The sequence below is a fragment of the Cimex lectularius genome, unplaced genomic scaffold (genome assembly GCF_000648675.2).
Source record: "Cimex lectularius strain Harlan isolate CLEC.00 unplaced genomic scaffold, Clec_2.1 scaffold106, whole genome shotgun sequence".
Classification (NCBI taxonomy): Eukaryota; Metazoa; Arthropoda; class Insecta; order Hemiptera; family Cimicidae; genus Cimex; species Cimex lectularius.
The window spans coordinates 1547117-1572621 of record NW_019392769.1 but is presented as its reverse complement, the minus strand read 5'-3'; the positions used below and the strand labels follow the sequence as shown (position 1 = coordinate 1572621).

The window sequence follows — 25505 nt, the reverse complement described above, 5'->3', positions numbered from 1 at the left end:
TTACTTTTCTCTCTCTCACTCACTCTCTTTCACTCACTCTCTCTCTCTTTCTCTCTCTCTTTCTCTCTCTCTTTCTCTCTCTCTCTCTCTCTCATACACACACCCACACACATCTAGCTGTACTTATGTTATCTGCAATCCCCCTAAAAACATGTCTCAACGTTCGAAACGTTCAGTGTTTTTCCCTCTTATAAGAATATTAAAATTCAATCGCTCGTCGACCCCGGATTAGAGAAAGAAATTCCATTCCACCTATTGATTTTTCGGTCCTCCACTTTTTAAAGTTTTAATAAAGCCATCAATTCGGAAAGGGCGGCGTGCCGCCCCTACGGAAAAGTCAATGTTGCCGAGTATAAAGGGTGCATGAGCATATGATAATAGCGTAGCATGTGGCCTTGCAACCCTACACCACTAATCCTCTTACACAGCCTACATGGTGTTTTTACCAGGGGACCACATGTCCTGAGGGGCAACTCCGAATCAAAGGGCGCTTCCGTTCACGGGCCACCTGATCGAATCTGAGAACTTCAAAAATCTGATCCAGTCACGTTTGGACTATTTTGAAGAAAATTATCTGGATATTCGTCCCAATTCTATTATCACCACTGAAACTACAAAAATTATTATTACAAGGACATAATTTAAAAACAAATCTATAAAATTATTAGAATTATTTTACGAATGTACATTTGTACGTGATCTAATTCTGCCCCTGAAACACATGACTCTTTTCCTTTGATTAAATATAATGAAAAATTCTTCATAAAACTCCCAAAAACCATTAAAAAATAATTCAACATAGAAATATCATGATATTTTTCTATTTCTATACAAGGACATTTCTTTAGCTATTTGAAAATACAGGGAGAAAGAATAAGCATGTATAATGGGATTTGTTTGAATAAAATTGGTCAGAAATTAGTGAATATGTTTAAAGATATTTGAAAGAAAAATGTAAACACAACCTTTTATGAACAAATTTTAAGTGCTTCCTTTATTATTAAATGCTACTTTGTTTTATTTTATAAAATTTCTCATATCAGATTCAGTTTGAAATAAATCGATTCTTTTTTATTGTTATTATTTATAAAATCCCTTGCGGTCTCGTGGGACGATGTGATGTCAATGCATTTTTTCTTTGGATCTTTTGATTAATTTAGTAACTTTACCCAACTGCTCTAAGTTTTAAAGCGTTTTTAATTTCTTTTTCAAAATATTAAACGCTAGTTTCCTAAAATAGTATATCATATTTCACTATATTTTCTATTCGAGGTTAGAATTTTAAGGAAACATGTTTAATTTTAGGTCAAACACAACTGTTCATTCTAATTTATTAGATTGATTAATATATTTTTCTTAATCTAATAACATTGAACAGACATTTGAGTTAACAGAAAATTTACAAAAGTTGAAATAAACATAAAACGGATCTGAATATTTTTACCTAAAAACCTTAGCTTTAGTTGGTAACATTAAACCTATTATTTTTTGTATGCTTTATTTCAACAATTTATGCCATTTTCAAAACAAACAAAAAATAGGGCGACAAATTTTTCTCTTTAAAAAAATTGCTTGTAAAACTTGTGAGACACCAGCTTGAGGGTGTTCTGTAACCATCATTACATCTTATTCTATTGTTTGATTTTTTAAAGAATCGTAAACGCGTCGATATAGCTAGAAAAATGAACTCCACTTCTGAAGATGTTTACATAAAACCTTAGAGATTTATTGTTAATGTTTGTTTTTTGAACTTTTTTCCTTTTTTTAAGTGAATGGAATTTTTCCTATTGAACAATTGCCCTTAAAACTTCTTAATTACCAAATTTAGACTCTTCTGAGGGCGTATTTACTGTGCGATTAAAATGGACTCCTCCAAGCTTGACAATTTTTACGAAAATGCCTTACGACCCATTGACACTGTCAATAATTCCAGGGCTGTTCGAACCCATGACCGCAGGGTCTACGAATAAATATAGTTAATTTTTACTGCAAGTTGAAAATTTCTGATAACAACATGTATTTGAGTATACAAGACATATTTACAATTATTTACATATTTACGGTCGTATTCAGTGGAACAAATAATCAATATAATTTTCCCACTGACTTCACTATAGTTAAATTAAAAATAAAATTGGTGTTTTGTTCTGCATTCAGTACCAAGAACTAACCTAATTGTAACCGATAATCTCTAGTCTGTTTAGGCAAAATATTTTTAGGTTTTGGCTGCCTTTTGCCTGCCTCTGTCCTAGGGATATGTCAAGTCTTTACCTTGAACCATTCCGCAATTCTCCGTTTTGTCGTTTTTGTGGCAGTTCAAAATTTTACAGAAATGTTCCTGGACCTATGGGTATTCGTCAAATCATATTTTTGCATGGCACGTGCATAAACTCTTTATCCCTCGTATTGCGGGCAGTGTAGACGCGGAATTAGACTGGATAAGTAGTCTATCAATTGATAAAGCACAAAATAGCAGGCAATAACCCCCCCATTGTAGAACCGAAAAAACTTATTTTGACTTTTTTATAAAATATCAGATAAACTACAATCACACGTATTCACTTAAATTACTGCGTATCCTTAGTTTCCCCAATAGCCCATATTATTATATGTTTATTTTTTCTTTAAGTAGTGTAATGTTTTTGCGAGATTATTGGCGTTAAATATTCTTGTTTAGCAATTTTTTATGAAAATTTAGTTGTAAACTGTACCCATTGCAAAAATATTGTAACAGCATGGTTTGAAATAATATTATCTAATCAACAAAGCCCTGAAGAGGATCTCAATAAAGATCGAAACGTTGGCACGATAAAGAAAATGTTTCTTTAAAACCTACGTCACACCAGACCGCATCTCACTATCTCCGAATAATCATTAACTAACGGTCCCTAAATACCATATATTTGTACACGAGAAGAACGAAGAACATGGGATTCTATGAACAGATTTCAACTACATATGGACACCAAGCAAAGAGTATTCTGAAGGACATCGTCAACAATGAGAAGAAATTCACTAGTTTTCGCGGTTCACTTGACCAATTAATTAAGGTTTTTAGATGAGATAAAAGAGTCAGTGTCACGAGCGGGATTCGAACCCACGATCTTCGGCTAGATACGCCGCTGCTCTACCACTTGAGCTATCGTGACTTCGATCCACTCGGACACTAACTTCCCATCTCAATCCCATATTTTCAATTCTCCCTCCTTTTTACCATTTTTCTAATTCAATATTCAAAAGGTGGGGTTGAAATGGGAAGTTAGTGTCCGAGTGAATCGCGGTCACGATAGCTTAAGTGGTACAGCAGCGGCGTATCTAGACGAAGATCGTGGGTTCCCGCTCGTGACACTGACTTTTTTATCTCAACTAAAAACCTTAATTAATTGAATGAGAAGAAACTTGCATCGGCTCTCAATCAGAGAACTTTTTTGTTGAAATGCCGACAACACAAGGCCCTGAAGAGGATTTCAATAAAGATCGAAACGTGTGGTGATTAGTGAACGTTAGTCGATGATTATTCGGAGATCGTGAGATTCGGTCTGGTGTGACGTAGGTTTTAGAAAAACCTTTTCATTATCGTGCAACGTTTCGATATTTGTAAATCCCAGGCTCTGAAGATGATCTCAATAAATATCGAAACGTTGGCACGATAAAGAAAATGTTTTTCTAAAACCTACGTCACACCAGACCGAATCTCACGATCTCCGAATAATCTAAACAACAACTTTCAGTTGACCGGTTTACGCTCAAAACAAAAACCGAACACTTGGATTTATTTGTTTATTTTCCATTATAACTAGTATAAAAATTAATAAAGCAACCAGTTGACAAATTTCCTGTGTACCTTTGTAGAGTGTACCTTGTTTTACATTCTTTAGATTAAAAATAAAGAATATCACTTCTATTTCATCCTATCGAGCGAGTTAATTACTTTTTTAAATTGTTTTGCTTGATAAGACAATAAATTGGCTCCTTGGCCGACGACGGACGAAGGATCCCTTACTTACATGCATTTCCTTGGTATGCTGCGCTCAACATCCATGATGGTCTAAAACGGTTTAGGAAGAGAAGAGAAGGTAGTGGTCGACCCCGATGTACGAGGGGTAGAGACGATCGTTGTATTGCTCACGAAACCGCCGTTTAACGGTTTCCTTGATAGGTAGTCAACTTCAAATGGTCCATAATATAAATGTGAGCAGTAACACAGTCATCAGGAGGCTTCGCGAGAATAGCCTAGTCTCTAGACGTCAGGTTCTCTACTACTGGAGAGGCAGATAGTAGAAAGGCGATTACTCGCAAATCAGCACTCGCTTGGATACTTGATCAGTGGGTTGGGTGTGTTCTCTTCACAGATGAGTGTCGGTTTGTTTGTAGCAATGTAGATGACGGGACTCTGTGTAGAGAGACGAGAACTCTGCTTCATGTGCCATGCCCGAAACACAGGTTTTTCAAAGACAGTTCAGTTATAGGGTGGAATCAACGACCATTTCCGTACCGAACTGATTATCATACGGAATGGGTCTTTGACTGCACTAAGGTACATTGAGAAAGTTCTTCTGGAAGGTGTGGTCCTATTCGCTCCCATTTATTGGGGACAAGTTCGTGTTAATGCATCATAATGGTCAAGTGCATGTAGCCCGAGTTGTCATCCATTACATGGAGGATGTAGGGATTGCCTAAATGAATTGGCCAGTGCGTTCTCCTGTCATGAATTCCATAGAATACTTATGGGACAGGGCGAGACCTGTTAGGCATCGTTCGCCTCCTCCAACCAATGTTGAACAGCTTCAAACCTGTCTTGTTGATTCTGCTTAATAAAGGAATTCCGATCGCGTTATTAAGAGCAAAACCAAATAATAAAATTTTAGTTAAATTTTAATATACACTACATGATTTTCCGATATTTTGGTGAATTTTCTTTCAAGCCATCATTATTAAATAATTTTGATTAAAACTCATGAAATTCTGAACTCGTTTAATTTTGTTTACGTTAAAATAAGTATGTCGTAATTAATAAAACGATAAAAATACATATAGTTTAAAATAAACAGCACAATGTACGGTTTTTTGTCTTTGAGTGTATAACTGATCAAACATTACACTTTCAAAATATTTATTCGTTAGGTAGAGGGATAAATTCAATTTTGTAACATATAAGATAGGAAATGCATTTTTTTTATTAATCCTATAGGAAAATAACTTACAATTTCCCAGACTTGAAGGATTAAACAATTCAGATTATTTTCCAATTTCCCGCGCGTTAATTTAAAAATTAGCTCTACACCACTCTGCCAATTTCCGACCACGTTTAAGCCCAGTCTCAATTTCATTTCCGCCCCGATAAAATATTCATCAGAGTTGATAAAGGCGCTTTGGATTTTGTTTTATTCCTGGGCAACTGTCACTTTTTCTAAACATCAACCGTACGGAAAAACTTCACTCGGCCCGAACATTTCTGACTGACGTTCATTTCCATCCAAATTCGTAATGAGATTTTACACTTTCCCATTGTAATAGGAAAAATTCAAATATCTGGTTTTGTTACACTCTCGTATAGTTCTAAAAATAATGGGGTAAATGTCTTGTAGAAATAAATTATGTCTTGTAAACTGAAATTAGAAAACGTGGATCAGAATTACATTAACATCTAAAAACCGGGAAGACCCCCATCCCTCGGCCGAAGAGGATTTAGAGGAGAGCTCAAGCGATTATAAAGTTTGTACGGTCGGATCATTGGCTCAAAAATAATAGAGTTTTAAATATTCAGACCGGTTTGAAAACGGGAATTAGCCCACTCGGGCCATCGTTTCGCCCAAACTCGATTTCTTCATCCCGCCGGGGAGTAACCGGTTTTGAAAATTTAACATCCTCCTGGCAGGAAATTGTTGGAGGGGATTGGTTTTGAAATTGTTTTAATTATTGTATCCGACTGTCGGGATGATGTCGTAGGGAGGGGGATGCATAAGAGGATTTGGACCGAGTTGAGGAAAAGCTTAGCATTAATGCCCTTCAGTCTCACCCCCTTCTTCCAACCCTCTTCCATTTTTTAACCACAACTTATCCGCCGCTTGTTTGCCAACAGGAGGGAAATAATTAACCCCCATGAAAAGTGCTTCCGAAAAATGGGATTTTGATTTACGCCCCACGAATCTCCGTCAGACGTCACAAATTACGTCCAGTTAAAAATTCATTCCATTTCAGTATTTATGTTTTTCTCTGATTTTATTTTTTTATTTTCGTTTCATTTATAATAGAATCAACCAAGCTACATAATAAAAGTTTCAGTTAAAAAATAACAATGTGGATGTAATAATATAACAATTATGTATAATAAAAATAGTATTGTTAATTTCATTATTGCTGATTATAAAATAAATTTATACAATTAAAATACGTTCATTTTCGCTGACAGCAGTACAAAACTTTTTGACGTATGTGTGGTGATTAGTGACCGTTAATCGATAATTATTCAGAAATCGTGAGATGCGGTCTGGTGTGATGTAGGTTTCAGAAAAACATTTTCTTTATCNTGAGAGTTGATATTACTTCTGATGTTGCAAACCTTTGTAAAAAATAAATAAATAAACAAAATAAAAAAATAAATGAAAAATATAAGAATAATGTGTGGTGATTAGTGACCGTTAGTCGATGATTATTCGGAAATCGAGAGATGCGGTCTGGTGTGATGTAGGTTTCAGAAAAACATTTTCTTTATCGTGCCAACGTTTCGATCTTTATTGAGATCATCTTCAGAGCCTAGGATTTACAAACATTGTTTAAATTTAACAAAACATTTTATACAATGCAAAAAAAAATTTTTTTTATATTCAATAAAAGTATTTCTACTCACTGAAAGTGTTTATTTTCTGAGTAACAAGAAGATGATCTCAATAAAGATCGAAACGTTGGCACGATAAAGAAAATGTTTTTCTGAAACCTACATCACACCAGACCGCATCTCACGGCTTTTATTTTGTTATTTTTCAAAATCCTTTGAGTAAATTTTCCTTCAGTAAAAAACGTAATAATTTCTAATAAATTTTAATGCAATTTATAAACAAAATAGAATAAAAATGCTACTGAAAGTAAATACTACAAAATTGGCCATATCCCTATTCATTTTTTAGCAGTTTATTGTTGGTTTTATTGGCCTTATTTTTTATTTTCGTATGCACAAATGTACACAGAGTTGAGCTAAATAAATCAGTAATCAGTATTTATTTTGTTTTCTGTCTATTAGCAAAAAGTTTTGTTAATCTAGACGTGCTATTAGCTAGAAGTGTTTAAAAACAGTGAATCGTTAATTTTCAGCTTCAATCTAAAATTGTGACAAAATTTAGAGTTTGTGTTGCGCAAAAAATTATTTCTCTGGTTATAATTTTTCCAAAATATTGCTTGCTATATATTTTCTCTATTATTGCTCCTATTTAAAAAAAAAGAATCGTTTCTCTGAGATGAAAGGTTTTTGAGAAAAATGGACGGAAAAGTGAAAAATGCAACTTTTCATGAGAAACGTTGTTCTGATCCAGTTCAAATTTTTTCCACCGCTCGATTTACACCATAAGTTAATGGTTAATAGACGTTGTTTTATTTGGGAGATTAGGTTTGAAGCAGAATATATATTAAAAAACTAGTGACTGTCAAACAGTTTAAGGCAAGATACACCAGCAAAATATCATTTGCAACTTTCGATAACATATTTGAAGAGCTTTTAAAGCTTGGAAGCTTATGAGACTGGTTTAATTCTGGGCAAAAAAGGGAGTAGTTTATTTTTAAATGTATTTTTTAGGCTATAAACGGTCACTTTAGCAAATTAATTCAACACTAATTTCAAGGTATAAAACTATAGGCATATTGCTTTCTAGTTCGAAATTTTAGTTAGAATATTAAACATTTCAAAATAATAAATTTTGTGGGTCAGTTAGGTTTGTCGATTTGGGAAACATAGTACATAAAACACCAATCAAACAAAAAAATTGTAAATTTTAATATGTCCAGCATTTTGTTTAAACAAATTTGCATGCCTTTAAATAGAAAAACTTTATAATTCTTAAGATCTGTCTAATGTATATTGATTTGGATGTAAGATGTTTCAAATTTTATTTCATTCTTTGATTAAATTTTTACAGGTGGAAAAGTGAACAAAACTTTCCCTTCCTTTCCAAATTAAAAAATCCTCTATCAAATGTTTTCAAATATGAACTGTTATTTAAATACAAAGCATTATTTTAGCACAGGAAGTAATTTTTAATTTTGGAAGTATCCAGGTTTAATCTCATCAAGACGGTCAGGTCAACTACATTTCCATTTTGGCGTTCGACCTCTTTTGTGTTTATTTAAAAAATACCATATAAAACATTTATATTTGCTTCAAATATCAATTGTTTTGTTGCAGATACGAGTTATTCGTACCACCCTGCGATCCACGACGAGGCTTTCGTGAGGAGGAAGCAAAGGCGAAACAGGACGACGTTCACACTCCAGCAGGTGCGTACATTGCCAAACGCGTTGAAACAGTTTAATAAAATTCTCTAAAGTGGATAAGACAGCGTGAAAAGGTTTTCGACTCCCACGCTCCTCGGCAGCAGGAAACGTTCTATTATAATTCTCAATTTTCTGTTTGGGGACCGTCAACTAGAATCTCCACAGTCTCTTATACTGGAAATTACTCCCTTTAACGGGTTTCATCTTCTTCAATTATCGCATTGTCGGATATCATAGATCATAAACTTCAACTCAATTTACTTTTCAAGTTTTTTTTTTACATTCTGGAAACGTCGGATAAACCGGTTAATTCGTTTCGACCACTTCTGGCGTCCTTAAGTTGAAACTGTGGGTTTCATTTTAAACCACACGCATCCAATAAATGCAGAAGAGCAATTGATTCCTATTGCTAAATAGAAAAAACCATGCATTCTTTAAATAAATCTAATAACAAATCAAATTAGCTTCTGAAAAGCGTATGACACAAAAAACAATATGGACTTCTGGCATATACTATAAAAGCTAAAGAATTGAGCCCCTTCAATGCATTCAAAGCAGAGATTTAAGCCAACTCCATCAATTTTTTTAAGTGCTTGAAAAACTGTACAATCCCTGTATCCTAAATCACTTCCTTCTCATCCTGAAATCCTTTATTATGTCACCTATACTCCTACGCCTTTCCTACTTGCGCCTAGAAATAAAATCCACTAATAAAGCGTTAAGGAATTTATCTAGTAAAGAACTGATCGAAGTCTGTGAATTTAACGCTCTTTTCGTCCTTGCTTGGAATAATCCGGATTGCCCTCCTGGAACTCGACCTAACCCACCTCAAATACTCCATAACGAAACATTCTTTCCGTGGAATCTGATAGACAGCCCAGAAATTGCTCAAGCACACTGCTAAAACTCATCGATTTTACCCCAGACAATTGGGTATCACGGTGAAAAATGGCCTCGGAAAAACTAACTGCAAAAATTGTTTCCCAAACGGATATTTCACATTACCACAACATTCTACAAATAACCATTCGACACAGCCATTCTACCAGATATAGTGATGACACCGTTGCTCAACACTGTTTTTACACAACTACCTTTCACTGTACTCTTTTTCACCAAATTTACCGACAGGCAAAATGTTCCACCCACTTGTAACATAACTTGATTTGTATATATTAATCAACGTTTCACGTTTTTAATTTTTAATAATTTCATCTTTATCGAGAAAAGTTTAAAAAAAGTAAATTGCTAAAAAATGAAAAAAGAAAGACGCAGATAAAATTTATTTTAATTTTGTTTTAGATTTTTAATTAACATTTCAGTCTATCAGTCTGGAAATGCCTCTTTGCTGAAGATTAACCCATTCTTTACGAAGAGTCCTTACAAGAACGTGGAGTGTATCAGGAAGTGATGGAAGTGCTGTTATTTGTCTTTTAAGGTTATGTCATAAATATTCAATGTGGTTAAATTCTGGAAAACGGCCTGGCCAGGCTAAGACCCTGATGTTATGCTGTTGAAGGTACGTTTGTACTATGCGAGTGACATGTGGACGGGCATTATCGTGCATTAGAATAGGATTGTCGCTGATTTCATCTAGGATGGGCAACGCATGATTTTCCAAAATTTCATCCACATAGCGAGTGGCCATCAAAGACCCTCCACGAACAACAGCCAACTCTATGCGACTATTGAAATTCCCGGCCACACCATCACCGAGCTACGTTGAAAAGGTTGGCTCTGCGAAAAATTGCAGGCTTCATACCTTTCATTTCGCCTTCTCGACACTCTTTCACGCCCATCTGGAGATCGTAGAGAAAATCTACAGTCATATGTAAAATGTACAGCAGACCAATCGTCCAAAGACCAATGGCTGTTTCTCGAGCAATGCGACCCGTGCATCTCTGTGTGTTCAGGTCAATTCTGGTCCTCTTATGGGGCGAAAAGCCATCAGTCCATATTTATTTTATCTTCTTCGAGCAGTGCGTTCAGAAATTTGGACACCTCGAACTTCCTGGAGCTGACGAATCGTTTGAACAACAGTAAGGTGCCGGTTTTGAAAAATTCTCTATGTCAAAAAACAGTCATCCTGTGGTGTGGTTTGGGATGTTATTGGGTTTGTGGTCCTTCAATGAATCACACTGTATTATCCGTATAATACAGTGTGATTCATTGAAGGACCACAAACCCAATAACCATCCCTAACCATCCTGTGGTGCGTCCAGAACCGGGCTTTCTATGGTAGCACCCAGTTTCTCAAAAACGTCTAACGGCGTCTCGCAGAGTTTCATAGGGAACCCCGATGGCAATAGCCGGATACCTGATTGATTATGAGTCCATAATCAATAAGTGCCACACCTCGCGCAACTTCCTCAGCACTAAGTGGCATTTTTATGTTTAAAAATTGCAATTAAGAAAGCAAACGTGAAAACTAAACAGTTTATTGCTTCAGAATTCAAATGAGACTGAATAAACATTGTAAATTCCGTAAAAAGTAAACATTGAAAAATCTTTTATCCTTGTTTTGGATTAAGGATTAAGTGTGTTTACCTCTAATTGATATTCCCAATTTAAAACCTCATCGTTATCCGTCTTTAATAATTAACCTCCTTTCCAAAATTGAATAACCCCTAATCACAAATCCAATCCAGAAAATCCCCTTTCTCGACTTCCTTTGAGTTAAATAAAACCGCCAAAGAAAATTTCCCAGGTTTTCCGCGTCCCCTACCCTGTCACAATCATATATAAACAGCAGAATTCACATTCACGTTTCACAATTTCACACAAAACCAATGTGACTCCACAAGAATAGCACAACACTTTTTTGTATGAAATACTTGGGTTAAAATTTATATTTACATCTGTATTGTATTTTTTTCCAGTCAACAATTTTTGTATTTCACCCAGGCCCTGAAGATGACCCGAATAAAAGCCGAAACGCGCCTAAAAAATGGAAAAGGTGTTTTTGTAAACTACCTCATACTTGACCGTTTCTCATGACTCCAAGGAATTCTTTCTTTAACGTAATGACGAAGATAAACTACTTGATAGAAATCGATTGGATATGGTTAATTTTATTATTATTAATTCTGGCTTTCTCCGATGCCGCACTTTGCTGACCTTCTGACAGTCTGGCAGCGTTAATTCATTTTAAACAAAGGTGCTGGTTTCTAAAGAGCAAAGTATGCCCGATAAAAAATGAACTAATGAATTACTTGCACATTAAATATATNTATTTATTTATTTATTTATTTTCAATCCCTAACCATTTGTAATGTCTTGAGATTTCCTGGAACTCGTTGTAAAAACTCTGGTCCTTGAAAAAATCAACTATTTTGATCAGCATTCTCCTATCCTAGCTCATCCATAAATCATACATTGCTGGGCAACAATTTTTAGAAAAATACTTAATGCGACAAAATAAAAATAGAAATATCAATAAAAATCAATAAAACCCATGGCTGTATATTTTATGACTAAATCAACTAAAAAATAATTCACACGTGGTTCTATACTCGTTCGACCTCGTTAATCTGTTAAACAAGGCGATTTTAATTAAAATTCATTGATTTTAGCCAATCTAAGAATCAAATACTCTTTTTTTAATGATATTAATTGTTAACCACCGTGTTACAGCTGGAAGAACTGGAAAACGCCTTCGCTCAGACGCACTATCCGGACGTTTTTACAAGGGAGGATTTAGCCATGAAAATCAACCTGACCGAGGCCAGAGTTCAGGTAAATTGAAACCATCATGACAATCATTGAGTCCGTAGTGCATGAGAATAGCGATCCGGGATCATGAGGAGAAAGTTGGCCGACGAGGGTCAGAAGGTCCCATGGTGTAATGGTTAGCACTCTGGACTTTGAATCCAGCGATCCGAGTTCAAATCTCGGTGGGACCTCTTAATTTTTTTTCCCGTTTTACGTGTTTCCTTCGTTTTATTATTCTTCTGTTAAGTTCTGTTGGTCCTAATTTTCAATATTATTGCGTAGAATTGGAAAACAAAAAATACGACAGATTGTGACAGCTCCTTTTCTTTTTTTAAAGTCAATTCTCTTTAATATAACTAACAGTTTAGTTTCTTCATTAATTATAGTAAAATATTAATATAAAATATCAGGTTACTATTGATTTTTATATTTGTAAACAATTATATTTTATATGTTTATATGATCATATTTTTCAAAAATTTGTTTCAACTACCAATTTCTTGTTTTATTAGCAATGACTGGCACTTTTTTCACTTAAATAAAGCCAATGTGTTTGTATACTGGTCGTACTTCCAAAAAATAAATAAAAATTTAAACAAAGTTTCACGAAATAGGGTATTTTTAGTTTGGACTTGAAATTATTTTCGTTATTACCACATGCTTTAAGAGAAAAAAAAGTCAAATTCCCTTTAATATAATTAACAATTAATGACTTAATTTATTTTTGTAAAAGTTTAATATAACATCAGGTCACAATTGATTTTTATGATTATAAACAAATAATTATAAACAATTGGATGTTAATAATTTTTCAAAAATTGATGATTGCTAAACTTTTCACCTTTCCTATTTTTTTCTTTTTTTTCTCCCCCCTTTTAATTTTTCTTTCTTCCAAAGTCTTGATAATGGCAACATCTGGTTCTTTTCTCACTTAAATTAACGCGAAGTATACTATGTTACACCCCACTGCCAAAAAATACAAAAAAAAATTTAAAAATTTAAAAAAATATTTTTAAAAAGTATGTCGAAATAGGGTGTTTTTTTAGTTTTGAGTTGAAATTATTTTCATTATTACCACATGATTTAAAAAGAAAGTAAATTTCTCTTCAATATAATTAAAAACTTAGTGTCTTATTTAATTATTTTAATATTTAAGTTTAATATAAAATATCAGGTTATTATTGATTTTTAGAAGAATAAGCAATTGGATGTTAATAATTTTTGAAAAATTGATAATGATTGCTATACATTTCACCTTCCTGTTTATTTATTTATATTTTCCAAGGTCTTGTTTACTGCCAACAACTGGTACTTTTCTCCCTGTTCCAACAACAAAAAATAGTACGTCAAAATAGGTTTTTTTTTTTTAGTTTTTACTTGAAATTATTTTCATTTTACCACATGATTTCAAGAGGGTCTGTTCTATTTAATATAACTAACAAAAGAGTTTCTTAATTAATTATAGTAAAATATAATTGTAAAATTTCAGGTCACTATTGATTTTTATAATTATAAACAATTGAATGTTAATAATTTATCAAAAATTGATGATTTAAAAAATAGTTCTTATAACTACCACTTTCTTTTAGTATGGGCAATAACTGGTACTTTTCTCTCTTAAACGAAAAATAGTAAGGCGAAACATTGACAAAAATTAAATAAATAACAATTTAAAAAGTATGACGAAATAGGGTGTGTTTTTTAGTTTTGACTTGAAATTATTTTCATTATCACAACATGATTTTTTAAAAAGTCAGGTTCTCTTTAATATAATTAACAATTAGTTTCTTAATAATTATTTTAATACGTTAATATAAATATCAGGACACTATTGATTTTCAAAATTATAAATATTGGATGTTATAATTTTTGAAAAACTGATAATGATTTTCAAAAAATTATTACTACCATTTTGTTGTTTTATTACATTGCTCACTTAAATGAACCCAAAATATGCACTTGATAGTTAAGCTTTTTAAAACTTTGGCTTGATTTTTTTTTTCTTTAAGTGCAGGGAAACCCTTTACCTATGGTAAATAATAACTTTTATTCCCTCTTTGATGGCTTTAATCCGAATGAAGTTCGACTCCATGTTGTACCGAGAACAAAAAGACTAAACTTATCTATTAATCATTAACTAGTAACTTCCCACTGGATCTTTCATTTTTCTGTAATTAACGTAATACAGTATGATGCTGACGGGCATTTTAGTGTTACTGCAGTGAGTTGGGATCTCGAAGAGTGACTTTCTGAAACGATCATTTATGCTGATGCATTTGGACGTTTATAAACCGTGCCCATCGGAAGTTATTAATTGTTATTATAGAAAGAAGCTTCAACTATTATTCACACATGGTGGACGTTCAAATTCAATGAAGTATTTTTAATTTACTGATTTTTGACGCTGGGTACATGTAAAAAGTTGAGCTGGTAAGAGCTGGTACTCAGATTTTCTGCAGCTGAGGGATGTTGTTCTGGAGTGTCTCACCGGATGGTTTGCGGTAGTGTATGCAAGTTTTAACTACCTGCAAGATATCTAGTGCTTATTAGGGAATCAGCAGCACTAGGTGTCTCAAAACATTGTGGCCGAATTTTCGTTGATTAAATAATTAGATGCCTCGAGTTTGACAAAGTATATCTCTCATTCAATTTTTCATGGTTTAAGGTATGAAATGTATAGCAATGCCATATTTTCCTGTATAAAATTTTTGTCATGTTTACCAAACTTGAGTATTTTCAATCCAGAATAATCGAGTATGACTTTCAATTGATTGAGATTTTTAGTTGAGATAAAAAAGTCAATTGCACGAGCGGGATTCGAACCCACTATCTTCGGCTAGATATGCCGCTGCTCTACCATTTGAGCTATCATGACTTCGATCCATTCGGACACTAACTACTAACACCAAGACCCGAGGGGTTAAATGCCTGGGTAGACTCGTACCCCATCCCTAAAAGGCCCTAGACTTGGTCGGCTCACGTGTCCTGCATAAACCTCTTGGACCTGTTCACAAATCCCAAGATTTTGGACTATTTAATCTCGGGGATTGATTTGGTGATGTCCTCTCCTTCAAAAGTTTCAAATCTAGACCTAGCATACCTATCACACTCTGCGAGGTAGTGCCGAAATTAAGTATACCTTCACTAAAGCGCTCGTGGCCATTTCATGTCGTCGAGAATCAAATAGATTACAGGACATTTGAAAAATGGCAAAAAGGAGGGAAAATTCAAAAGGTGATTGAGATGGGAAGTTAGTGTCCGAGTGGATCTAGGTCACGATAGCTCAAGTAGTAGAGCAGCGGCGTATCTAGCCAAAGATCGTGGGTTCGAATCTCGCTCGTGACACTGACTTTTTTTTATCTCAACTAAAAACCTTAATTAATTGAAAGATATTAATTGGTCATGAAAACTAGTGAATTGAGTATAACTGTAATGAGCTGTGCTGGAAAGAGGTTGGAACAATGTCCTTTAGTGACGGTCGTTTATGCTTATGCTTCTTCAGCTCTTGGAAGCTATACAACCTCTTAAGTGTGTAGTAGTATGGAAAACATCTAAAGTACTGGGAAGAGACTTCATGCTTGAAGGTCAGCAGCCATAACCGCTCACAAACAAACGTGGACCTTCATTTCCATCCTTCCCGCGCGGCATCAGTGGTTGTTATATGGTTGATAGTTAACTTTCGTTTTTTTATATGATTTTTATTTAGCGGTTTATAAAATCTTATAATTATAAAGTTAGGCGTTAAATATTTCTCTGCTATCACTTTTTTTAATGGGCATTTTCTGGTCTAGTATTTTTGAAATTAGTCGTTTTCCTAATGCTGAAATGCTTCAGACATATAAGGAGATTGTTTTCCGATACTGTTGAAAATGGTTCACGCATTTACCATTTCTGCGCACTCCACATTCCTTACTAAGATTTTGATATTGCCAGGAGTTAAGAAAGAATGTACAGCGCCAGTAAAAGGGGCCCATAGCGATTTTTTCTCCGTTAAAAAGGACAATAATAGATCTATTTATCTAAGGCTGTAAGGGGAATGGTAGAGGCGAGGTTTTTATGGGGCGAGTCAGACGCAATTTGTGGCGAATCGAATAAAAAGGATTCGTGGACTCTTCGGTGTGCGGTTGAGGGTTGTTGTTTGTTCTGAGGAAGCGGGGGCGGTCGTCCTGGAGACGGGAGGCGTCCCCCACCAACAGGAAACCTTCCATTGCTCAAACTTACCTGGCGGACGATCGAGTTATTGCTGTTGAAATCAACCCCCTTTGTTGAAAATCAGCATGAATAAAGGCACAAAAAGTTCAAAGTAACTCCTATTTATAAAAGGGCAAATGTCTTGAAAAGAGATCCTGTCGGATAACTGTTATGAAATCCGGGACATGTAAATTCTAATAGAAAAAATGTTTTCTCTTTCTATTCTCTTTTGACAATTCTAGAAAACAAAATCGCCAATAATATATTTTGTTATAATAAATTAATTTAATAAATAAACAACCATTATCAATAAATAATTCGGGATAACACTGTTTCGTCCAGTTTCTTTAAGGAAATAAACTGCTCAAATATGAAGAGGGATATTGCCAATTTTTTAGTGCTTACTTTCCCTAGCATTTTTATTTTATTTTCATTACAAATTGAATTAAAATTTATTAGAAATTATTATATTTTTTACAGGAGGAAAATTTAATTAAGAGATTTTGAAAAATAAAAGGTTTTAATTCCTTAATTTTTTCATTGGACGTAATAATTTTTTTAAACAATTAATACCGGATATAATGTCCTCTGTTAGCTAAGTCCTCTGTGCACCTGTTAATAGGCATACTGACATTAAAATTCAGTACTTCATAAGAAATTTCTCTCCACAGATGTTGCAATGTTGCACTTAGTTGTTACAGGTCAACTGGCTGAGGATGGTGATCGAAAAGCCTTCTTTGTAAGGCATCCCACGTTTTCGCAATAGGATTGAGGTCTTAAGAAAAAGGGAGAAAAGAAGAGAAACGGGAAATTCCCAGGTTTTCTAAACATTGATGAACTCTGCCTCTATGAGGTATGGCATTGTCATCCAGAAATCAAAAATCCCTGCTACTGAAATACCTGGTTTGAGGGGTAATAATTAGTCTGTGGTGAGGTTGCCTTCAACAATATGGAGTCCAGTTCGTCCTCCTGTGTAAATCCTAGATGATCTTCACCATGAGATGACTGCACTGAAGGGAGCACGAACTGGGGCATTGTACGCATCCCATGTTCTCGGTAGACTCTTCGGCCCTTGTCATCACTATTCAGAAAGAAACGCTACTCATGAGTAAGAATAACAGCATTCCAATTGGTATTCTCTTCCAGGCGCTCGCTGCCCTATGATCTCGTGAGTTACTGGCGGGCTGTTGCTGCTATGATTACGAATCATTGTGTTAATAAAGGCCTTGTCATTTAGGATCTGACCGGCACTAGAAAGGGTTCTGTCTTGCAGCAATGACAATATTTCTGTCCTCCCTTAGGGTCGTAATGCGCTGAGATCTATTACCACGCACTGAGAAACGCCAACTGCCTCGGCGACATCCACTTTCGATGAACTCGATGAATCATTCTCACAATTATATTGTGAACTTCTTGTTCAAGATTATTGTCTTGTCATGGTTAAAGAGAATAGAACTGGATTAAAATGGAGAAAAGATAAAAAAAATTGTTTATTTACAAAATTAGTAATCTTCATGTTTACTATTCTTAAGTAAATCGGTTAGTAAAAATAATATTAACATTTGTTTATTTTTGGTTGGTATTTTATATTTTGTTCTATCCAACTAACTAGAATATATCGCTTAATTTCATTAAAATTAATTGAATAAGAATAAGTTACAAATATCCCTATTCTTTTTTGAGCAGTTTATGTACATACTAGTTTCAAGAAACCGAATAGATCAATGTCACATTAATAGGCAAGATAGGGGAAGGTATATAAAAGGCCTCAGAGCTATACCTTAATAGTTCAAATTCCTGTAATTTTGTTACTAGGCAACTTTAGGCTGTCAGATTCCGTAGCCTGTCTTGCGATTTTTTCTAAAACTCCATGAGGTTTCTACGGTTTTACTTACTAGTACCAGAATAGGTATACCTGGATAGACCAACAGGGACCTTTTCCGTTAATGTGCCTCCGCCCCTCTCGACCACTAAGATCTCTCTCCGGTCACTTAAGGAAATGCTCCTTTAAATGTAATCATAAATACAGAAACATTTTATTTTAGGTAATTCGTGTAATGATAAGAGTATAAATTAGTAATAAAGGAATTCACATTTGTGTCCCTGGGGGTCAAAATTGAATTTAAATTTGACTAAGGATGTCTTCGAAAACATCCGCATTTCTCGCCGTACATGACTGCCGCAACGTAAATTCGCATAGATAGGAGTCCAATGAACTTCGGCGGGTACCCCACTGCCATTTGTTCCTCGCCTTTGCTTTTCCCCATACACTCTCAATGGACTGCTTATGTGCAGGGTGATCGGGTTGGCAAAATTGAGAGAGTGGTTCACGGTCATATGGCAGAAACTAGGATCCTGGGACAATGTTTCATATGCCTTCCACTGATCCGAGATGATGACAGATCCAGCAGCGATTCGATCCCGAATTGTGGGGATGAGAAAGACGGCTGATTTGTCCGTAAGGATGACCAGAAAACTTTCTCTTGTTTGGCGACATATGCCACCAAAAACCCACTGATATGGTAAGATTCTCCTGCTGTTGGTTTTCCGGCGCGAAAAAATAGATTCGTCAATTTCCACAGTGCAATTGGGGCCAACAATGCTCGAATGTCTGCGCAAAAAGAGTTCGAACAAACTTCGTGCATGTAGTTGCACCAATCAACGAACCTGTTATGCTTTACACTTCACTCTCTTTCGCAAAATTTAACGCTTACTATTTCGCATGCCCAAGCGTATATGAACAGCACGATGGTCGAATATGGCAGTCTTCTGCCAGTTAGATATGTGTTACGTCTTAACTCCATTTCCGCCTTGCACCCATGCTTGTAGCACCTCCACTTGTCACGCGATCCTGTCAAATTCAGCCTCGTGTCTTGACCTCCTGAACATCACCCAGCTAGTGAAAGAAGGCCCTTTTCCTGAAGGAACGAACGATTCCTTGGTTTTGACAGCGTCGTGTAGTGCCAGAAATTTCATTTTTATTTAACACCGAACTCTTTGAAAACTGGTATACAACAGAATACATTTACAGTACAATCATACAATACAGTGGTATACAACAATACAACTCGACTCAAAACATACCTGACCTTTGTCTCGATCTCTGTCACCGAACGCGGTCGACTGGGGCGGAGGCACATTAACGGAAAAGGTCCACCAACAGTAGCACACAATGTGTTCCAAGGTTTCTTTCCTCTGCCAATCGGCGTTCAGCCTAGAGACCAATCTCCAATCATGTCGTAGGTTCCCGGGAGCCCGGGCGATGTCAGGACATATTGTCACTCACTCCCGATGAGGATTCCATTCAGCATATCTTGACCATACGAGGCTTTAAAGCTTTAAATACTGCCTGACGGTCAAGGCGATCTTCCTAAAATGGATTTCAAACCTTCTTAATTGGCTAAGAATTCAGCACCAAATATATTAGATAACTATTGCTCGATGCGATTAACGAGCTTCATACACTGAGCCAATCAAAGAAGAATTTCAGGCTTTTTATAAGCCACCTTAGCCTTAATAGTTACTCAGTTATATTTGCTGGAACCAATTTTTATAACACCGATTATATCAGTTAATCGGGACGCGATCTTCGTAAATGCCATTTATGGGATTGGTATTTTTTAAGGCATGATTCATTCCGAAGGCAACTGTTCAAAAGTTCGCATCTTTAAATTTGGAAATTTGTCAAATTCCATTATTCAATCCAATACGGAGTAATTAACCACGCCCAAACCTTATTTATAAATCTCACAATTACATTATTTCCTCCATCGCAATACGTTAATCTAGAAGAACTTGAATCTCCCAGTAGTGTGTTCAAATCTTCAAGACGGGAAAATATGCGAACCAGAAATTATCCAAATCCATAAAGCAATTCACCTAGTATAATTATTTCGTAGCAACAATTGTTTTCATACCTGATTTCAAAGAAAAAAGGTTTAACTTTTAATATTTTAAATATGTCAAGTGTCCTACATATTCCACTTTGCCCTTTTCCTTTTCTTAGTCGAATCAACCATCATTAGACACTCTCCACGAGGCTTCTCGCTTGGAAAATACAAAGAACTCAACTCCCTTTCCTATTCTGTTCCAATTAACAAAACCACTCTAAACCAATTAACGAGGAAATTCTTGTTTTCAAAAGAAACGAGAGCCTGCTTCAGAATTTCTAACAAGTTCATTATTTTCCTCTTCTGCTGTGTACGAATAAACCTGTATCATGAGCCCTAATTTCTATAAAACCGTTTCCACACTGGGCGAGAACGACAAACGAGCATTTTTGGTAAATACAGTTCGTACATTCCCACTGCAAGCAAAGCTCCTGTTTATCAAAAATTAGCTTGTCCTGCAGTGTTTTGATAGTGGTGTGAAAATAACTTAATTATTTAGAAGAGCATATAATAAAAAGGGGGGCAACGCAAAAATTGGAACACCAGTCATTTAAAATTTCGAAAGGGATCAGCGTGCTAAATCACGTCAAAGGAGATAATGGACTTTTTCCAAAGCAGAATGTTTTATGAAGATTTTAACTTAGCTGAAGAAGATCGAAGAAAAAAATCGATCAAATCATCAATCGAGAAATCACAAGGATCGAGGTTTATGAACATTTTCGGAATTATGTTCACACTGAACGAGCACAAACGATGAACACCTTCGATCTACTGACTTTGAGTGCGATGCTCGTAAATACTTCGAAAACATCGATTTTTGATCGAAAGGTATTTACTATTTGGATAGACATAGATAGATAGGTAGATGATGGATGGATAGATAGATAGAGAGAAAGAGAGAGTTTGGTAGACAATAGATGTAACTCGTGATGTTAAAAAATGAAGAAAATAAGATAAGGAAAAATGGTGAAGGAGAAGCCTAAATAAGACGATCATAAAAATAAGAAAACATGCAGAACATTCGACAAATCAGAAAATAATACAATCAGCACAGATTGCCTCCGCAATTTGGATCATCCGTATTCCGCCAAATAGTAGTCCAATGGCGATAAACGTCGAGGTGATCGCGGCTGGGTCATCAAATCGTTGTGCTATAAGAATATGGCTGTTCCTTAGATAGATAGATTATATAGAAGCCTCTTTTGATCTGTGCACTGCGACAAGTATTCGTCTATTGTGCACATTCACTTTATCTAGAGCTCCTCGTTGAGCTTGAGGCTTTTTAAATTGACTCCCGTGTGTACCCTCCAGTCCCTGGCTTTTCCTCTCCCAGGATTAGGGATCTCAGTCTGCAAAGGCCTTCGCACCAACAGAGGACGTGTTCCGCTTTTTCTCCTTCTTCTTGGCAATATCTGCAAAGGATTGCATCTATCTGCACCACTCCGAGTCTGTACATATGCCTCTGAAGTCTGCAGTGTCCAGTTAGCAGTCCAATTATTATTCTAGTCCTAGCGCGTCCTAGTTTTAGTTGTTCTGCCGTTAGTTTCTGCGATGGTCCTTTGATAAACTTTTTCGCATGCCTCTGTCCCGGGCTACCCTCCCATTGAGAGGAGGATTTATTATTAATCCATTGTCTAATGGTTCCGCGTTTTTGGCAGTTTGACAAGCCACAAAAGGGTTCAGGGTCAACAGGTGTCCACATTGAACTTCCCTGGCCAATTTATCGGCCTCTTCGTTTCCCCTCTGCCCAGTGTGCCCTGGCACCCAGACAAGGGTAATTTTGGTATTTTCTCCAATGTTTGACAAGGCTCTAATGCAGCCCAACGACTCTGCGTATTGCCGTCGATGCGGCAATTTCCTTCAATGCCGCCTGGCTGTCCGAGTAGATGGCTTTTCTTCTATTGATAATCCCCAGCCTTTTTATTTCCCTGGCAGTGTTCAAAAGCTACAGTTTCGTGGCAGTTTAGGGATCGTCAGCTGGCATCCCCAAAGTTCTGTCTAGCAGAAGTTCCCTTTGAAGCTTTAATTGCATCTTGTTATGTGAATAGGCTATTGGAGCCGACCCTGCATTAGCCTATGAATTGTGGCTCTGGCCTCTCCCTGGATAAAGATGTGTAGTGGTGGTAGATTCAGGACTTCCAGGGCAGCTGTGACGGTTGTTCTCTTTACCCCAGAAACGCCAGTCTCTGAGCAGTACTGAGGGTTTGGACCGTGCTTAACTGAAATGTCTTTGTCCTCCAAACGACTGATCTGTAGGCTATCATCAGGGTCTAATAACCGCTGTGTATAGTCATAGGGACAACTTTTAATTCAGTCCCCAGATTTTCCCACAAAAGCCTATGCATCTGCCAATGGCAATCTTTTCTCTCTGTATGATTTTGTTTAGTTGTGATTCATTGAAAGTCTTTGGTCGAAAAGAATGGTTAGCCAATCCTTTCCTTAGACACGAGTATTACTGTTTTTTTCCATTCGCTTCCATCGGAATTGTCGAATATACAAAAACAATGTGCGTATCCATATATCGGCCTTCCTCTCTCTCATTCTCTCCCTCTCTATCTATGTATCTATCTATCTATCTCTCTGTCTTAGTTAAATTAAATATGTTAATTAATTGTTGCCATGGTAATAATAAAAGAGTTTTACTAGGTGAATTTTTTGGTTGATTTGGATAATTTCTGGTCCGCATATTTTCGCTTTTTGGAGATTCATACATACTGATATTTAAGAACTTGGGAAAATAATATAACTGTGAGATTTATAGGTGTTGGTGTGGTTAATAATTGAATTTTGGGTTAAATAAAGGAATTTTGCCAGATTTCCAAAGTGTAAATATGCAAATTTTTGAATAGTTGACTTAGAAAAATATCAATCGCATAACTGATATTTATTTAGATCGTGTTCCATTTGACCGATATAATCTGCCATCTTACAAAAATTGGTTCGAGGCAGTTTTTCAATCAGTAAATGTCAAACAGGGGTGTTTTCTCGCCGGCCAAAAACGAGTCGGGTTCTTTATCGAATCATCCCCTTCCTTTTTGCCCCCGTTCGGCAATACATCTCCCGGTCAGCCGGCAAGACCGGGATCATCTCCCTGACAGGACAGACGTCGCATCCGCAGCCAATTTTAAATCCGACCACCCCGCATTAGCTGTCACATTAGATTCCAATTGAAAAATATCCGAGGGGTCGCTATGAGTCCCGGGGGGTTACCCGATACCCCCTCCGAGCTCTGGTAATTTCCCTTGATCTTGTTAATAAATGACATTCCCGTTTAGGGGATCATGTAAATGGATTTTATATCTACATCCAGAACGAATTTGTAATAGATCATTATAGACTAGATAGGGTAGATGTTTCAACTGAATTTCATACGATGTGGAATTTTATTTTGTCTTAGAAGTAACAGATTGACTTCATAGTTCGATCGTCTCAGACCATCCTGTCATTTTATCAATGGTTCTGCCTGTTAGACTCGAGGTCAAGGAAGGAACAATCTACCGATCGAAACAAAATACAAGAATGTACAATAACCTTTTTTTGAGTTAGTAAAAAAATTCAAGTAATCAGAACCCATGGGCTCGTACAGCGGTATCTTTTATTCCGGAGCATCAAGTGAATATGAATTCAATTTGATATGAACATAGAATACAAAATTAAAGATCTAGAAAGAAAATCTCAGAGCATCGATTCAAAGAAGTTTCTGAATTGCAAAACCAAATTTAACATAATGACCATTTACTGGGTGGATGCTGGAGTTGGAGAAAGCATAAGAACAAAAACTTGTAACAAAAAAAAATCCCATACAATTGGCAAGAATTCATACTATAGAGTATCTTTTAGAAAGAGGTTGAGATAATTGAGAAAGCAATGGGACCTTCCAACGGGACACAAGCAAATCATGAATTCTTCTTGCAAGGTTTGAAACTTTACCATGTTCCCTGATTTAAAACGGATTCTATCGATATCTGTGAAAAATGTGCACCATTCACCAAGGTGTGTGCAAATTTAGAATGCTCGTTTTTCTGAATTTTTTTCTGCTGCCTAGCTGCATGGGCCGTTTCCAGCTCCTTTCGTTTCGTCGATCTCGCAACTATCCGGCAATTCTCTTTATCGTTTAACCCATCCACAAGTAAAACATTAAAATGTCCTAAGTCAATTAAAATACACATTAATATTAATTAACATTAATCTTATTTAAGTTTGGCGGGACTCAAAAGTTCACGATAAACAGCTGAAACCCCATCCATACTAATAAGCTAAAATTATCTACAACTTATGGTTGGGAGGCCGGCGGGACCTTTTTACCTTGAAATCCTCCTTCATTCACACTGAGTAAAAATTATGCATTCACTATACTGGTTTACCTTATGGAGCAGTGGGGCTCGATATTCCACCAGAACGTGACCACTGACTCTTACCCAGGTTCACACAATCGGATAGTCCACCAGGGTTTTTTGTTTTTATTACAATGACCAATAAAATGTTTTGGGATATAGTCGTATAGTTAGGATAGATAGTCCAGTCCAAACCAGCGAGAATAGGTGGACCAAAGTGATCGGAAACGACCATACCACAGATTCATCAACTAGCAGACCTCGTGGAGGAATCTCACAAGAAATCAACCATCTTGTTAATGTTATGTTTATGTCTTAATTCATAAAATTATCATCGATGAAGTATAAAATAACCCCGAATCAATCAGATTCTTAAGACATTATGCACCATATTGTCCCAATGTTCAATGTTTTTCTCTGGTAGTCCTTTATGTACTAACAATATTATACCCTAAATACCCCATAAAGATAAAATTTCTAAATTCTGAATGCACTTATTCAAGCCTTTTATTCCGTACGGTTGGAGTTGGAGAATCGGCCAATGAATCGTAAAGTTGAAGGGCTGTGGGCGTTGTACTCTGGTAAACATCGGATTAGCATGTAATAAACTATTGCAAACATCCCTCGTGTAAACATGTTGACTCTCGGTCTACCGCTAAGCACTCTGCAAACATCCTATACCCATTGGTTACAGCATATGTCAGAATGGCCACAATAGAACCGCAGAGATTTACATATTATTCCACTCCCCCCAGTTTCTCCGGCTGAAGCCCGTGCCTTGAGGGCAAATGCGGCACATTGCCCGCTCTGCCAAGTTTTCTTTTGTTATCCGTGTTTTTTTGGGAGGCCTTTCATTATTCACTCCCAGTCTGTCTTATTCTATTTTTAATATTTA

The 25505-nt window shown here is 36.0% G+C and overlaps 1 protein-coding gene and 1 non-coding gene across 2 annotated transcripts in view; both read left to right on the top strand.

Moving 5' to 3' along the window:
• Positions 1-25505, top strand: part of LOC106662135 (dorsal root ganglia homeobox protein) — a gene marked incomplete at its 5' end in the record, with an annotated part of 92011 nt that overhangs the window by 5078 nt on the left and 61428 nt on the right. Inside the window, 2 exons of the mRNA XM_024227553.1 lie at positions 8396-8487; positions 12118-12219. Coding sequence (XP_024083321.1) covers positions 8396-8487; positions 12118-12219 — 194 coding nt within the window. The remainder of the gene's footprint in view (positions 1-8395; positions 8488-12117; positions 12220-25505) is intronic.
• Trnaq-uug lies at positions 12315-12386 on the top strand. Its single transcript has one exon. It is a non-coding gene; the product is annotated as a tRNA-Gln (tRNA).